This window comes from Narcine bancroftii, chromosome 2 (assembly GCF_036971445.1).
Source record: "Narcine bancroftii isolate sNarBan1 chromosome 2, sNarBan1.hap1, whole genome shotgun sequence".
NCBI lineage: Eukaryota > Metazoa > Chordata > Chondrichthyes > Torpediniformes > Narcinidae > Narcine > Narcine bancroftii.
Window position 1 is genome coordinate 82707429 of NC_091470.1, and position 16276 is coordinate 82723704.

The 16276-nt window shown below is 40.0% G+C and overlaps 1 protein-coding gene across 1 annotated transcript in view; it reads left to right on the forward strand.

Annotated features, from left to right (window-relative positions):
* The window catches only part of nusap1 (nucleolar and spindle associated protein 1), a 38964-nt gene extending 37000 nt beyond the window's left edge, over positions 1-1964 (forward strand). The window contains exon 12 of the mRNA XM_069917266.1: positions 884-1964. Coding sequence (XP_069773367.1) covers positions 884-971 — 88 coding nt within the window. The 3' untranslated portion in view covers positions 972-1964. The remainder of the gene's footprint in view (positions 1-883) is intronic.
* The last annotated feature ends 14312 nt before the right edge of the window (positions 1965-16276 follow it).

Genomic DNA, 16276 nt, shown 5'->3' on the forward strand with positions numbered 1-16276 from the left:
TTGTTCTTGCAGCACAGTAATCTGTTCAGTTAAGTGTCTAATCAGTGTCAATATCACTGCCTGTCAGCATTATCCAGCCATTACTACAAATGTATCCCCAATATACAATATTCTGATGGTACAATTTCTATTCTGATGTCTTTTTTTTCTTAATGATCGCTTTAAGCATTTTCCCCACTGCAGATGTTAAGCTAACTGGTCCATAGTTACCCGACTTCTGTCTACATTTTAAAACTGGCAAAACATTTGCTGTTTTCCAATCCACTGAGACCCCTGCCCAAAGAATTTTGGTAAATCATTGAAAAAGTATCTAAGTAACTTTTGACGCTTATTTCAGAACCTTGGACATGGGGCTTGTTTATCTTTAGACTCACTAGTTTGCTCTGTACTATCTCTTTACTCATGTTTTATTGAGATCCTTACTTCCAATTGCATCCTTTACATCACTCTTTGCCATTTTGGATGCATCTTCCACTGAAGACTGACATAAATCATTCAAGACCTCCATTTCTACATTGCCAAATGTTGATTTCATCTCATCTTCCAAAGGGACACTGAATCCTATTTTCTGCTTTACATAATTATAAAAACTCTTGCTATCTGTTTTTGTATTTTATGCTAGTTCACTTCAGGATTCTTTGATGCTTTTTAAGATTATCCCAATCTTCCATTTTTCCTATTACTCCTGGTGACTGTGTATATGACTTAATTTGATGCCTTTTATTTCCTTGGTTATCCAAGGCTAGTTCTATACCTGTCCTGCCCTCTGTAGAGCACATGAGTCAGCTGATGTGGAAGTCTCACTGATGCATGGGGGGGGGGATCATCATTTGGGGGAGGATGGTATCATCATTTGGGGAATTTTACACTTTTTCCATTGCAGGGAAAATCGACGTGACAAGTTTATGAAACAGAGGAAAGGGATAAAGAGCCACATGATGGCAGCAAGGCGAGGCTTGGTCATGGAGTGAAAGAATCAACCCAATACCAGAAATGTGTTCCTGTTGTATTGCGGTCAAAAACCTTTATTATAAATACTGGTAACTTTTGTTATTTCTTCTGAGTAGTGCTTTATAATTCAAGCTTTGGTTGATGTGATTTCAATGTTGAACCTGAGTATATTTCTCAGGAAGCGGTACCATGAGGCTGTTTTACAATAAGCCCTGTACTTGGAAAGAAACATCAATGTCTGAGTTCTCTGCATTCCAGGCTTTGTTTTCTTTATCTAAATCTAGTAATTAGCCTTGCATCATTGTTATGTAGTTTGGGCAAGAATGGTGTATTTAACAGTGACAGAAGTAATTTCTGCTTTCCAGCATTAACATCCTTGTTTAGCTTAGTATTACAGTTCAGTTAAATTAAAAATGTTCAGAGGTCTATCTCACTGTTGTCTGTTCATGTTGGCTATTCGTAGTTGATGTTTACTGCCTGGCACGTTCTGCCTTTCCTCCAGATTTTCAACATTGAGATGTTCTAACCCAATCAATTGAAAGCAGACTGTGCTGGATTCCATTTATTTAAAATTTGTATCATGCTAAATAAACAAAATCCTCTGATTTGGGCTTGAACAAAAACACCACTAAGAATGGGTAGAACTTTACAATTTGCATTCTGTGGCTCTGCTGTTTGTTCCTGATTTGGGGATATCTTGCACTGCATTTTTATTCCATTTCATCAAAATGTTTTTCTTGAGAGAAATAAATAAAACTGGATGCATTCAAAGGTGTAAATTTTAATGTTCTATGGAAAAACTTAATGCTGTAGACTCGAAGAATAAGAGTGCAGAGATTCAACAGTATACAGTTTCAAGGAGGAAGAGAAAGATTAACTGAAAGTGATACATGTAATAGCAAAGATGCTTGTTTGCTTTTGCCTTTTTAAATCTATGCCTGTTATTGCAATATAATTTTGTATGGATACAATGAAAATTAAGAAAAATAAATCATTCTGTAGTTAATTGTGAAGGATTTCAGTGGTTGTTTTGTCTATCATATTGCTGACAATATGCTTTTTTTTTTTTTAAATTTTTTATTTTTCACACCATAAATCACAATAGCCATGATATACACTTTTTCTTTTCCACACATTTACAGTGACTTTTTCTCCCTCCCCCCTCCCTCCTCCCAAGCCACCCCCCCATCCCCCCCCCCTCTCATCCATTTTAGTTATACAATCTAGGTTGCATTAATTCAGTTAGACAATGTTGTCATTCAACAAAAATACACCAGAAATTCTACTGAGTCCATTCTTTTCTTCTCTTCTCCTTCCATCAACTTAGGTAATGTTTGTTCCCGGTAGGTTTTCGCTATTGTATTTAATGTAAGGCTCCCATACTTGTTCGAATATTTCAATATTGTTTCTTAAACTATATGTTATTTTTTCTAATGGAATACATTTATTCATTTCTATATACCATTGTTGTATTTTCAAATTATCTTCCAATTTCCAGGTTGACATAATACATTTTTTTGCTACAGCTAGGGCTATCTTAACAAATCTTTTTTGTGCATCCTCCAAGTCAATTCCAAATTCTTTATTTTTTATGTAACTTAGGAGAAAGATCTCTGGATTCTTTGGTATATTGTTTTCTGTTATTTTATTTAATATCTGATTGAGATCATCCCAAAATTTTTCTACTCTCTCACATGTCCAGATTGCATGAATTGTTGTTCCCCTTTCTTTTTTACATCGAAAACATCTATCAGATACTGTTGGGTCCCATTTATTTAACTTTTGCGGTGTAATGTATAGTCTGTGTAACCAATTATATTGTATCATACGCAGCCTCGTATTTATTGTATTTCTCATCGTTCCAGAGCATAACTTCTCCCATGTTTCCTTTTTTATCTTTATATTTAAATCTTGTTCCCATTTTTGTTTAGTTTTACCATTTGTTTCCTCATTTTCCTTTTCTTGCAGTTTAATATACATATTTTTTATAAATCTTTTGATTAACATTGTATCTGTAATCACATATTCAAGGTTACTTCCCTCTGGTAAACTCAAGTTGCTTCCTAATTTATCTTTCAAGTAGGATCTCAGTTGGTAATATGCCAGCGCTGTATCTCCCGTTATATTGTACTTATCTCTCATTTGTTCAAAGGATAAGAATCTACTTCCTGAAAAACAATTTTCTATTCTTTTAATCCCTTTTTTTTCCCATTTTCTAAAGGCAAGGTTGTCTATTGTAAAAGGGAGTAGCTTATTTTGCGTCAATATTAGTTTTGGTATTTGGTAATTTATTTTATTTCTTTCTACATGAATCTTCTTCCATATATTGAGGAGATGGTGTAATACTGGAGAAGTTCTATGTTGTACCAATTTTTCGTCCCATTTATATAATATGTGTTCAGGTATCTTTTCCCCTATTTTATCTAATTCTAGTCTCGTCCAGTCTGGTTTTTCCCTTGTTTGATAAAAATCTGATAGGTACCTTAATTGTGCGGCTCTATAATAATTTTTGAAGTTTGGCAATTGTAAGCCTCCTTGATTATACCATTCTGTTAATTTGTCTAGTGCTATCCTCGGTTTCCCCCCTCTCCATAAAAATCTCCTTATTATTTTCTTTAACTCTTTGAAGAATTTTTCTGTCAGTTGTATTGGCAATGCCTGAAATAAGTATAGTATCCTTGGAAAAATGTTCATTTTAATACAGTTTATCCTTCCTATCAGTGTTAGTGGTAGCTCTTTCCAATGCTCTAAATCGTCCTGTAATTTTTTCATTAGTGGATTGTAATTGAGTTTATATAATTGGCCTAGATTTTTGTTTATTTGCACACCTAGGTATCTTATTGCCTGCGTTTGCCATCTGAATGGGGATTCCTCCTTAAATTTTGAGAAATCCGCGTTATTCATAGGCATTGCTTCACTTTTATTTACGTTTATCTTGTATCCCGACACTTCTCCATATTCCTTCAATTTCTTATATAGTTCTTTTATTGATAGTTCTGGTTCTGTTAAGTACACTATCACATCATCCGCAAACAGACTGATTTTATATTCCCTGTCTTTTATTTTTATTCCTTTTATATTATTATCTCTTCTTATCGATTCTGCTAGTGGTTCTATAGCTAGCGCAAACAATAATGGTGATAGTGGGCATCCCTGCCGCGTTGACCTGCTTAAGTTAAATTGCTTTGATACATGTCCATTTACTGTCACTTTCGCTAACGGTCCCTTATATAATGCTTTAATCCAATTAATATACTTCTCCGGTAAACTGAATTTTTGCAATACTTTGAACAAGTAATTCCATTCTACTCTGTCGAAGGCCTTCTCTGCGTCTAAAGCAACTGCTACTGCCGGTGCTTTATTTCCTTCTACTGCATGAATTAAGTTAATAAATTTACAAATATTGTCTGTTGTGCGTCTTTTTTTGATAAATCCAGTTTGGTCTAAATTTACCATTTTCGGTACCTGTTCTGCTAATCTGTTCGCTAATAGTTTAGCTATTATCTTATAATCTGTGTTTAGCAGAGATATTGGTCTATATGACGCTGGTGAGAGTGGATCTTTCCCTTGTTTTAGTATCACTGTAATTATTGCTGTTTTACATGAATCTGGTAAGTTTTGTGTCTCATCAATCTGGTTGATTACATCCAGGAGGGGCGGTATTATTAGGTCTTTAAATGTTTTGTAGAATTCTATTGGGAGTCCATCCTCTCCTGGTGTCTTATTATTTGGTAAATTTTTTATTATCTCTTGTATTTCTACTGTTCCAAATGGTTCTGTTAATTTATTTTGTTCCTCTATTTGTAGTTTTGGTAGTTCAATTTTAGTCAAAAATTCATCTATTTTCCCTTCTTTCCCTTCGTTTTCGGTTCGGTATAATTGTTCATAGAATTCTCTGAAGTTTTCCTTAATTTCTTTTGGATTATATGTAATTTGTTTGTCTTTTTTCCTTGTTGCCAATACCATTTTCTTAGTTTGCTCTGTCTTAAGCTGCCATGCTAGGATTTTGTGTGTTTTTTCCCCTAGTTCATAATATTTCTGTTTTGTCTTCATTATATTCTTCTCCACCTTATATGTTTGTAATGTTTCATATTTTATTTTTTTATCCGCCAATTCTCTTCTTTTGGTTGTATCTTCCTTTATTGCTAATTTTTTTTCTATGTTTATTATTTCCCTTTCCAACTGCTCTGTTTCCTGATTATAGTCCTTCTTCATCTTGGTTGCATAACTTATTATTTGCCCTCTAATGAATGCTTTCATTGCGTCCCATAGTATAAACTTATCTTCCACTGATTCCGTATTTACTTCAAAGTACATTTTTAATTGTTTTTCAATAAATTCTCTAAAATCCTGTCTTTTAAGTAGCATGGGGTTTAATCTCCATCTATACATTCTTGGAGGGATGTCTTCTAGCTCTATTGCCAATAACAGGGGTGAGTGGTCCGATAATAGTCTAGCTTTATATTCCGTTTTCCTAACTCTCCCTTGTATGTGGGCTGATAACAGGAATAGGTCTATCCTTGAGTATGTTTTATGTCTAGTCGAGTAGTATGAGTATTCCTTTTCTTTTGGGTTTTGTTTCCTCCATATGTCCACAAGTTTCATTTCTTGCATTGATTTAATTATAAATTTGGTTACTTTGTTCTTCCTGTTAATTTTTTTCCCCGTTTTATCCATATTTGGATCCAGATTCAGATTGAAATCCCCTCCTATTAGTATGTTCCCTTGCGTATTAGCTACCTTCAAAAAGATATCTTGCATAAACTTTTGATCTTCTTCGTTAGGTGAATATATATTAAGTAGATTCCAAAGCTCTGAATATATCTGACATTTTATCATAACATATCTCCCTGCTGGATCTATTATTTCCTCTTCTATTTTAAATGGCACATTTTTGCTAATTAATATAGCCACTCCTCTTGCTTTTGAATTATACGATGCTGCTGTTACATGTCCTACCCAATCTCTCTTTAATTTCTTGTGCTCCAATTCAGTTAAATGTGTTTCTTGGACAAATGCTATATCTATTTTTTCCTTTTTCAGTAAATTTAGTAGTTTCTTCCTTTTAATTTGGTTATGTATTCCATTAATATTTAGAGTCATATAGTTCAGCGTAGCCATTTTATATTTTGTTTATCTTCTCTTTCCGTTTTTCCATCATTACCTTTCCTCCTTTTCCATTTCTGTTTTCTTATTTTCAACTCTTTACCAGACAACATTCCTACAACATCCAACATTTTCCTTATTCTCCTATTTCTATCTTCTTTATCCCCAATCTCCCCTTCCCCTCCTGAGTTGCCCTTTATCCCTTGTCGGACAACCACATCTCCCCTCTCCATTTGGATTTGCGAATCCACTCGCAAGCGTCAACTGATTTTGCAGTGACCGCTCTTTTCCCCCCACCCAGCCCCCCCCAGAAAAGATTTCGTTTTTTATATGTCACAAAGGTCACTCTTTTAGTTCCCTCCTTATTCTCTCTATTCCATTACCTTCCCTTATTAATTCTTGTCTATACTTTCTATGTTTTCCTCTAATTACAGATACTTTCACATATGCCCATTGTCTCTATTCACTCTTATACCTCTTTACCCGCATACATATCAATCGTGGTCATTTTTACCCTCCTTACCCGTCTTCATCCCTCAGTCTATTTTTGTCTTTACCCACATACATATCAATCGTGATAATTTTTGCTCTCATTACCCGTCTTCATCCCTCAGTCTATTTTTGTAATTGTTCTGCAAATTTTCGTGCTTCTTCTGGATCCGAGAATAGTCTGTTTTGTTGTCCTGGAATAAATATTTTCAATACCGCAGGATGCTTCAGTGTAAATTTATATCCTTTCTTCCATAAAATCGCTTTTGCTGCATTGAACTCTTTTCTCTTCTTTAGGAGTTCAAAGCTTATATCTGGATAAATGAAGATTTTTTGCCCTTTATACTCCAGTGGTTTGTTGCCCTCTCTTACTTTTTCCATTGTCTTCTCCAGTACCTTTTCTCTTGTAGTATATCTTAGGAATTTTACTACAATAGATCTTGGTTTTTGTTGTGGTTGTGGTTTAGGGGCCAATGCTCTATGTGCCCTTTCTATTTCCATTTCTTGCTGTAGTTCTGGACATCCTAGGGCCTTAGGGATCCATTCTTTTATAAACTCCCTCATATTCTTGCCTTCTACATCTTCCTTAAGGCCCACTATCTTTATGTTATTTCTTCTGTTATAATTTTCCATTATATCTATTTTTTGGGCTAGTAATTCTTGTGTCTCTTTAGTTTTTTTATTAGATTCCTCCAATTTCTTTTTTAAGTCTTCTACCTCCATTTCTGCTGCTATTGCCCGTTCTTCCATCTTGTCCATTTTTTTCCCCATTTCTGTTAAGGTCATATCCATTTTATTTATTTTCTTTTCTGTGTTGTTTATTCTTCTTCTTAAATCATTGAATTCCTGTGTTTGCCATTCTTTAAATGACTCCATGTATCCTCTAACAAGAGCAAGTACCTCCTTTACCTTGCCTATCTTTTCTTCTTCTATTTCCCTGTACTCTTCCTCTTCCTCTTCTTCTTCCTCTAGGTTGACCATCTGTTGTTTCTTTGCTGCCCTTTCCTCCTCTTCTTTCTTGTTTCCATTGTCTTCTGTGGTCTCTTCTTGCTGCAGGTGTTCTGCAGCTGTCGTTGCCGGCTGTGGAGATCGACTCCCCAGCTGGTCCCCCCTCCCGTCGGTGTGTTTTTTTGTATGCGCATCGCGCATGCGCGACTCCTCGCGCATGCGCGGTTGCGCACTTTTACTCGGCTCTGTGAGCCATTGTTGTAGTTCTCTTTCTACCGACCTGAGGTAGTGGGGTCTTCTCTCCACAGCGGGCCTCTTCGGACAGGTAAGGCCTTCACCTTTTTCCTCCGTTGTCTTCTCTTCCTCTCTTTCCGTTGATTTTGATTTTTCTCCTTTTGTCTCCATCTTCTTTCCACCTTTATACTCACTTTTCTTTAACTTGTATTTCTGTGCCTTTGTATTTTCTCCTGTTTTTCCCGACTTTTCTGGAGAGGGCTGGAGTTCACCGTCCGGCCACTACTCCATCACGTGACTCCTCCGACAATATGCTTTTGATGTAAAATTTCACATATTTCAAATGTGGTTTGGGCCATGTAAAGATAATACAGATGGCCAAAAATGTAGGTTTTGAGCAGCTCTGACTCTACCAGTGAGTTCCAGATCATTTTTTAATGATCTACCTTGTCACTGTCCCTGAGTCCTTCATCCAGCTGGTAAAGCTGTGTTTTCTATTTGTCCTGGTAAGCATTAACCTTGTGAATTGTATCAAATTCTTTGCTTCACAAACACTGGTTTATGCAGTCTAAACTTGTTCCTAGAACTATTCTAATACAACAATATAATATTTCCAGAAACTTTTCAAAGTGGAAGAACACAAAAAAATGATTAGGAGACCATGCCACCTCAAGCCTGCTCCATTTAATGTGATCGCAGCTGAATCAATGTTGACGACTTCCCCATTTTCCCCTACTCAGAGTAGCTCGAATGGATAACATGGTGGCAGAATTGGATGTAGTACCTCAGCTGTGGAGTGCAATAATTTCTCCCTTTTCCTGCCTGTGTTAAGGACATGCATTACAGCACAGTTCAGGCCCTTTGGCTCATGATGTTGCGCTGACCTATATATACCTACCAAAAAAAATCTATACACTCTTTAACACCTAACCCCTTAAAATATTTTCAATACCTTGAAAAACATTCATTCATCCATGTGCCTGAGTCTCTTAAATGCTCTTGTTGCTACTGTAATTTTGCTACATCTTTATTTGTGAACAAAATTGATGCTTTCATGCTTTGCTAATATACTTCATCTGTTAAGAGCCCAGAGGTCCCTGAAACCCACCAGCAATAGATATTTACCAAGACAAATGGTTACTTAAACAAAAATTGCTTTTAATTATCTTTAAACAGGCAATTCTTGTACTGTGCACAGAATTTAACATCTATAAAGTTCACCAGACTTTGGTGCTTGAAAGGTGAATGGTTACCACTCAGGAAGGTTCTTGTCAGTTTTCAGAGAGATTTGTTGTACATTTTCTTCCTTCAGCCACTTCAGTATCTTGCTGAAGAAACTTCCCCCTTTAGGGTTCTCCAGATGATGACCTCTTTCTTTCAGTTTCTCTTATTCCAAGTGAAACAGTGGACAGCCAGTCCTCTCTTGCATAAACCACCAGGGCTTTGACCAGGCCGTTGAAGTGCCAGTTGATGAAATAGACAAAGACGATGTGGTCAAACAATCATGGCTTTTATTAGCAGAAACTAATAATAAGACAATAGATGCATATACAGTTCTATCCAAGGGGAATGTCCTTAACAGTAGAGATAATGCACAACCAATGTTAGTACAGCAAGGCTCGCCAGAGGGGGAGACAGACAGCTTGGCACACATTCACCACAATCTTCCCCCTGGAAGAAGAAGGGTTAAAATCAAAAGGACAGCTGCTAGGAAAGACTGAAGCAAGCGATACATGGATACCATGTTCGGCCTTGAGATATTCTAACAGCCAAAATATGCCAGTATCTAGCAAGCAATTGAAATATAATGAGATGTGGAGAGTGTCCTCTCTGGTAGAGAGGATGGAGCCCCCTAGCCCCTCTATACTAACTTCGGGCCCCCTCCACCCCTCAGGATTCCTGGGGATAATTGTGTGTTCAGCCACTGGGATAAATGGCCTCTCATCACATGGGTGGGACAGAACTGCTCAATGTGTCCACTGGGGTCCCTGGCCACCGTCCTATAGGGCAGGAATGGAATTATTCCATGCAGCAGGGAGGTGTCTGGTGCGACTGTGTGCTTTTGTTGGCGAATTTCTGTTGTACCAGGGAGATGATCTTTGCCCTGAGGGCATCAAGGGCCATCTTAGCTGAGGAAGGAGAAGGTTGTCAGGTGGGCGGCATGGTGGGTGCGGTGGGTTTTCCTGCCACATCATGAAAATGGCGGGGTTAGACATGCCACGTATGCAGGCATGGCCTATCTCAACACGTGCAGAACAAGGGGAATGCAATCTCATCATTCATGCCTTCACCGTACTTTGTCTCCACTTGGTAAATCTGCGGATATCCCCTGGGTGGGAGGTGGGTCTGGGACTGTGTGGTTACTGGCTGGGCTTGCAAGGTCTCCGGGACATGGGGGATGACAAGCAAAAATCAGACTCAGCCTCCTCAAGGTCATCCCTGTACAGTCACAACACATCCCTATCTCCCAACCACGCATTACTCACTACCCAAGGCATGATGATCATTCCAATTTTTACAGGATCGACATTCCAGTCAGATCAGCGGGATGCCTGAAAATGCTGCACGTTGTCTTGCTGGCAGGCAGTTTCAACGTCCCTAGCCTCCGAGCTGCTGATACATGCCCTGGGAGTGTCCAATCCCTCCTGCTTTAGTGATTCAATCTGTTCATCTTTCTGGATGCCCTGATTTCTTAAATCTGACATGATACCCCACTGGTGCCTAAGCAAGGATATCAGTAAGCATAGGGCTCCACCACGACTCCCTCTGGCCTGGGAAAACCCTGATTCTTCCAGGAGGGAGACCATGTGATGGTCTCCATGGGGGTTCAGCCTGTTGATCCAGTTGACCGGCATGGCAGCCACGTCGCCAAACCTGGTGATTTTATATTCTGACTTCAGCGTCCCTTTACTAGCTGCGTTGCCTCCTGCTGCCCCCATTGGTGAGCAGGTATACAATAATGCTTGCACCCAACAGGACAATGACACACACAACACTCATTAGCACAATCTCCCACGTGGTTAGTACTCCACGTGTGTCCAGCCAAAACTCTTTGAACACTGCTCGCAGCACCAATTGGATTTGAAGTAACATGTTCAAGGGGGTGGGGGGATTCACCGAGAGACAAGTCTGGACAAATGTTACAATCAAAGGTCACTTTACTGAACACACGGGAGACAAAGGGAAGGCGTCAAATGAAACTTAATTACTCTACTACTAACTATATACTGTGACCGAGTATACAGAAATGTTTCTGGGAGATAAATTGGGAAAGGCTTGATAGAGAAGGTCACATGTAAACACTTTAAAACAGATCTTATTTGAAATAATGGAGACATAATGGCTTCTCACACCTTTTTGTAAGAGCTTTGAAGAGGCAGCAGATGAAAGAGCAGTCTGGAGCCGCTATTGTCTGCAGGAGAGTTCTGCTGTTGTAAGAGGGTCATGTGGTTTTGCAAGCAGAGAGAGTCAAACAGGCTTTTTCTCGGTCTCAGTGTGTATGTGAGTGAGAGAGGGGAAAGCAGAGATCACTTGACAGTGTCAGCCAGCAGAAGTGGCTGGGACTGAAACAGGACAAGCTGGAAAGCTTTTGGAAGACAGCCTGGTCAAAGCCCTTGTGGCTCATGCAAGAAGAGAGAACTGGCTGTCTAATGTTTCACTTGGAATAAGTGAAACAAAAAGGAACTCTGTGATGACCTGAAAGAAAGAGATTATCATCTGGAGAACCCTAATGGGGCAAGTTTTGTCAGCAAGACACTGAGGTGACTGATGGAAGTACATCAGTTATGGATGTCCTGGAACAACACTTCTCTCTGAAAACCAACAAGAACCTTCCTGAGCAGTAACCATTTACTTTTAGAGCACCAAAGTCTGGTGAACTTTATAAATGTTAAATTCTGTGCACAGTATAAGAATTGCCTGCCACCAGTGAATTTGGAGGAATGAGAAGTGAGATTGGACTGTGAACCAATGAACTTTTCTGAACTTACACACACATTACATATATGTGTGCTTAGAATTGGAAGGGGGTTAAGTTAGGTAAAGCAAGTTAATAGTGATAAGTTAAAGTATAATTCTGTTTTCATGTTTAAAGATAATTAAAATCAACTTTTGTTTAAGTAACCATTTGTCTTGGTAAATATTTATTGCTGCTGGGTTTTGGGGTCCTCTGGGGTCATAACAATATAAATTCACATCAGACCCAAGATGGACTCTGATACCAGTAGCCATCTATCTTCTATGTGGTATGAGACAAAAACTAACAGTGTAAGCAGGCGCATCGGGCATAAGGGACTCTGATTTTGGTGACTGCTTACCCTACCGCACTCTCCTGCATGTGTACACACTTCCTAGTGTGAAGTGGCTTGGGAGGAATTGCTAGAGCAACTTGCATGCACACATTTTAAAACACAGAATTTTTGCAAAAGAGCCACAAATTATCATTATACAGCTTGCCTGGGAGAGCATGTGATTTTTGCAGGCAGACAGAACAGTTTTGCTCTCAGAGAGGGAGGGTGTGAAACAGAGAGAAAGGAAACAGAAATCAATTCTAGAAGGACAAAGCTGGCAAACTTTTGGAAGACTGTCTGGTCACAGGAGAAGAATGAAGGAGGATCATCTGGAGAACTCTGAAGGGGGCAAGTTTCATCAGCAAGACTGATTAAACCGGATCAGGTGTGAATGTCCTGGAACAAAAAAGAATCTCTCTCTGAAGACCAGCAAGAACCCTCCTGAGTGGTAACCATTTGCCTGTTAAGCACCAAAGCCTGGTGAACTTTGTTAATGCTAACTTTTGTGCACAGTACAAGAATTGCCTGCAACCGGTGAGATTGAACTGTGATCCAAAGAACTTTTCTAAGCTTATATACACATTATACACAACATATTACACACACCTGCACTTAGTATTAGAGGGAGGGATTAAGTAGGTTAAGTCAGTTGATAGTGATAAGTTAAAGTCTAATTCTGTTTTCTTGTTCAGATATAATTAAAAACGACTTTAGTTTAAGTAACCCTGTGTTGTGATGCATATCTATTGCTGCTGGTTTTTGGGGTCCTCTGGACTCCATAACACTAGACAGGGACTTTCAAACACACTCCTGATTCATGTATAAATGGGGTTACGGCTCTCTGCAAGCACTGATCTATTTCATTACCATGGTTCAATTCAGGGTCGTGCACACCTTACCCTAGACTCCTCCAGCAATATCCATAGTAACGACCTGGCAAGGATCAATGTCCAGAGCTTGAACCATGAGGCAGAGAGGGAAATGTGGGAATGCATCAGTTTATACTGTTCTGAGCTAGGTGTCTGCCCAATGACGACAATGGATCATTTAAATGCATCAACTGTAAGGTGTGCATTAATGGATGGTTAGAGTCTCACCTTGATTGGCAGGTGATGTGACTTCTGAATAGGTTTCAGACAGGGAGATCACATGACCCTCCGCAATCCCGAATGTTCCAGGCGTGGAAGCCATATTTTCCTCCACAATCCACATGAAACAACCCTGTCTTGACAACTTTTTACAACAGCACAACTGAGAGGGTCATGTCTGGCTGCATCATTGTGTGGAAAAGGTAGAAGCAAAGCATCAGACTGGAAGTCAGTACAGAAGATCATTAAAATAGCTGGGAAGATCACTGGGGTCTCCATTTCTGTTATTGATTATATTCATTGGGAGCATTGCTTCAATTGGGCTCAGTTACTGGGGATCCCGACCATCCATCACGAGATCTTTGACCTATCACCATGAGGAATGAGGTACAGGAGAATCAAAATCAGGACTGATAGGAAATGGTTTCCCATCAGCTGTGAGATTGAATGATATCTTGTAATCCAAGGTCTCATAAATGAGCTACAGTAAGTTATTTTGGAAGAGTTACCCCACATATTTTGACTAATAAATTGTCTGGCAGATAGGTTGACCTCCCTTTTGTAGCCTCATTTTAATGGTTTTATGGTATATTTATTTTCGGGCAGTCCAGGCCTCCCAGCAACAACTCAAATTTTTTTAAAACACAAGATTCACCAAGTAACAAAGCTGTAAATCAAGTAAGTTAAAAAAGAAATAGTTAAAAGAAACCTTGGCCTACCGGGCAGGAGCGGTGAACTTATTCTCCAGAGTAGGAGCGGCGAGATCATTCTCTAAGCATGAGCAAAAACCTTGGACCTATGTCACAGCAGTGACTTCGTTCTCCCAGCAGGAGCAGCGACCTCGTTCTCCCAGCAGGAGCAGCGACCTCGTTCTCCCAGCAGGAGCAGCGACCTCGTTCTCCCAGCAGGAGCAGCGACCTCGTTCTCCCAGCAGGAGCAGCGACCTCGTTCTCCCAGCAGGAGCAGCGACCTCGTTCTCCCAGCAGGAGCAGCGACCTCGTTCTCCCAGCAGGAGCAGCGACCTCGTTCTCCCAGCAGGAGCAGCGACCTCGTTCTCCCAGCAGGAGCAGCGACCTCGTTCTCCCAGCAGGAGCAGCGACCTCGTTCTCCCAGCAGGAGCAGCGACCTCGTTCTCCCAGCAGGAGCAGCGACCTCGTTCTCTGGAGCAGGAGTGGCGACCTCAGTCTATGGAGCAGGAGTGGTCCCAAGGTGATCTAATAGGCTGAATGGGCACTTCCAGGGTCGACTTACATGTCAGATCGGTCTCAAAAGTATTTTGAGTGATTTTTGAGGGTTTTAAGACTCGACTTACAAGCTGAAATATATGGTATATATTTTATATTGCAGTTGAATGCATGCGTTATGTGAGAAATGGGTTTTTGCACATATTTGCACTGTGGCTGGAGAAACACTCTGATTGTATTTGAATGTAGGTCAATGATAATAAACTTCATATTTATACCCTGTTAACTTTGTTGTTCTTTCTTTGGCTTGGCTTCGCAGACGAAGATTTATGGAGGGGTAAACGTCCACGTCATGCTGCAGGCTCGTTTGTGGCTGACAAGTCCGATGCGGGACAGGCAGACACGGTTGCAGGGGAAAATTTGTTGGTTGGGGTTGGGTGTTGGGTTTTTCCTCCTTTGTCTTTTGTCAGTGAGGTGGACTCTGCGGTCTTCTTCAAAGGTTGCTGCCCGCCGAACTGTGAGGCGCCAAGATGTACGGTTTGAGGCGATATCAGCAGCAAGCCTAAACAGGCAAAGCTAGCAACTCTCCATCTGCCACGTTGATGACGACATCGATGCTGTCTCATGATGAAATTGTCAATTCTATTTATTTTGCTGCTTTCACCATGACCTCAAATTAATTTGGTCCATCTCTGGCAACACTCACTTTCTTCCTAATCTCTGTCTCTATCTCGGGAGACAAACTCTCTACAGACATTTTCTACAACTCCTACAGTTACCTCAGCTACACCTCTTCATACCTTGTCCCCTGTAAGGATTCTATTCCTTTCAATTGCTCTGTCTCCATTGCATCTGCTTCCAGGATGAGGTCTGTCTTCCATTCCAGAATGTGCAAAATGACCACCTTACAAAAACGTGGCTTCTCCTCTACTGCCATTAACTCAGCCCTTACCCACATCTCCTCCATTTCCCACACATCTGTCCTGGTCCTCCCCATCCTTAGATGCAACAAGGAGAGGATTCCCCTTCACCTACCACCTTCACCAACCTCTGAATCCAGCACAATATCTTGCATAATTTCCCACACTGGAACTTGTTAAGCACCTTTGCGCTATCCTTTTAGTTGCCAACCACTTCAATTCCACATCAACATGTGTGTCCGTGGCCTTGAACACTGCCAAACGGGCTACAAGCAAGTTGGAGGAACAATATTTAATATTCTGTTTGGGTACTCTCTAACCAGATGGCATGCGCATTAACTTCAATTTCTGATGGGGAAAGAGAGACAGGGAAAATGCCCATCTGTCTCGTTTCCTCCTATTTCCCACCCCCATTACCTCAGCTTTTTTTTCTTCTGCACCCCAACCATATCGACCCTGTTGGCCTATGTTCTTCCACCTTCCCTTCTTTCCTCCTCTCTTACCCATACCTTTTATTCAGGTTGCTGCCTATATTTTGCTCATACCTTGATGAAGGGCTCAAGCCTAAAACTAGTTATATCCTTTACTTCCTCTAGATGCTGCATGACCTGGGTTTCTCCAGCACTTCTGCGCACTATTTATACTCTTGTCGCATTTGAACTTCCTTGTTCCTGGAACATTTTTTGTGGAAATCTTGTTGGTACTAATATCTTTCTACACAATTGGGTGGTCAGGCCTAGTAAAAGCACCAGGGACCATTGTTGGAGAGGCACAGATTGGAGGATGAGAGAAATGGCAATGGGTAAAAGTAGATTCGAGGTACGATAGGGGGTGGAATTTTAAAATCGAAATGTTGGCAACATGCTCGTGGGTGAAGTTTTAGATGATTGTGTTTATAAACAGGAAGATTTGGTGTTGGTTAGGTAGGTTAGCCAGGATTAAGATCTAGAATGAATAAGACCACAAATGCGGGTTTAATGAGCAGATGATCTTATAAAGTTAGTTACTGGTAATTAAAAGCTGGAAGTTGATGATTTTGCTGATGTGCAGTTGGAAGACCTTCTATA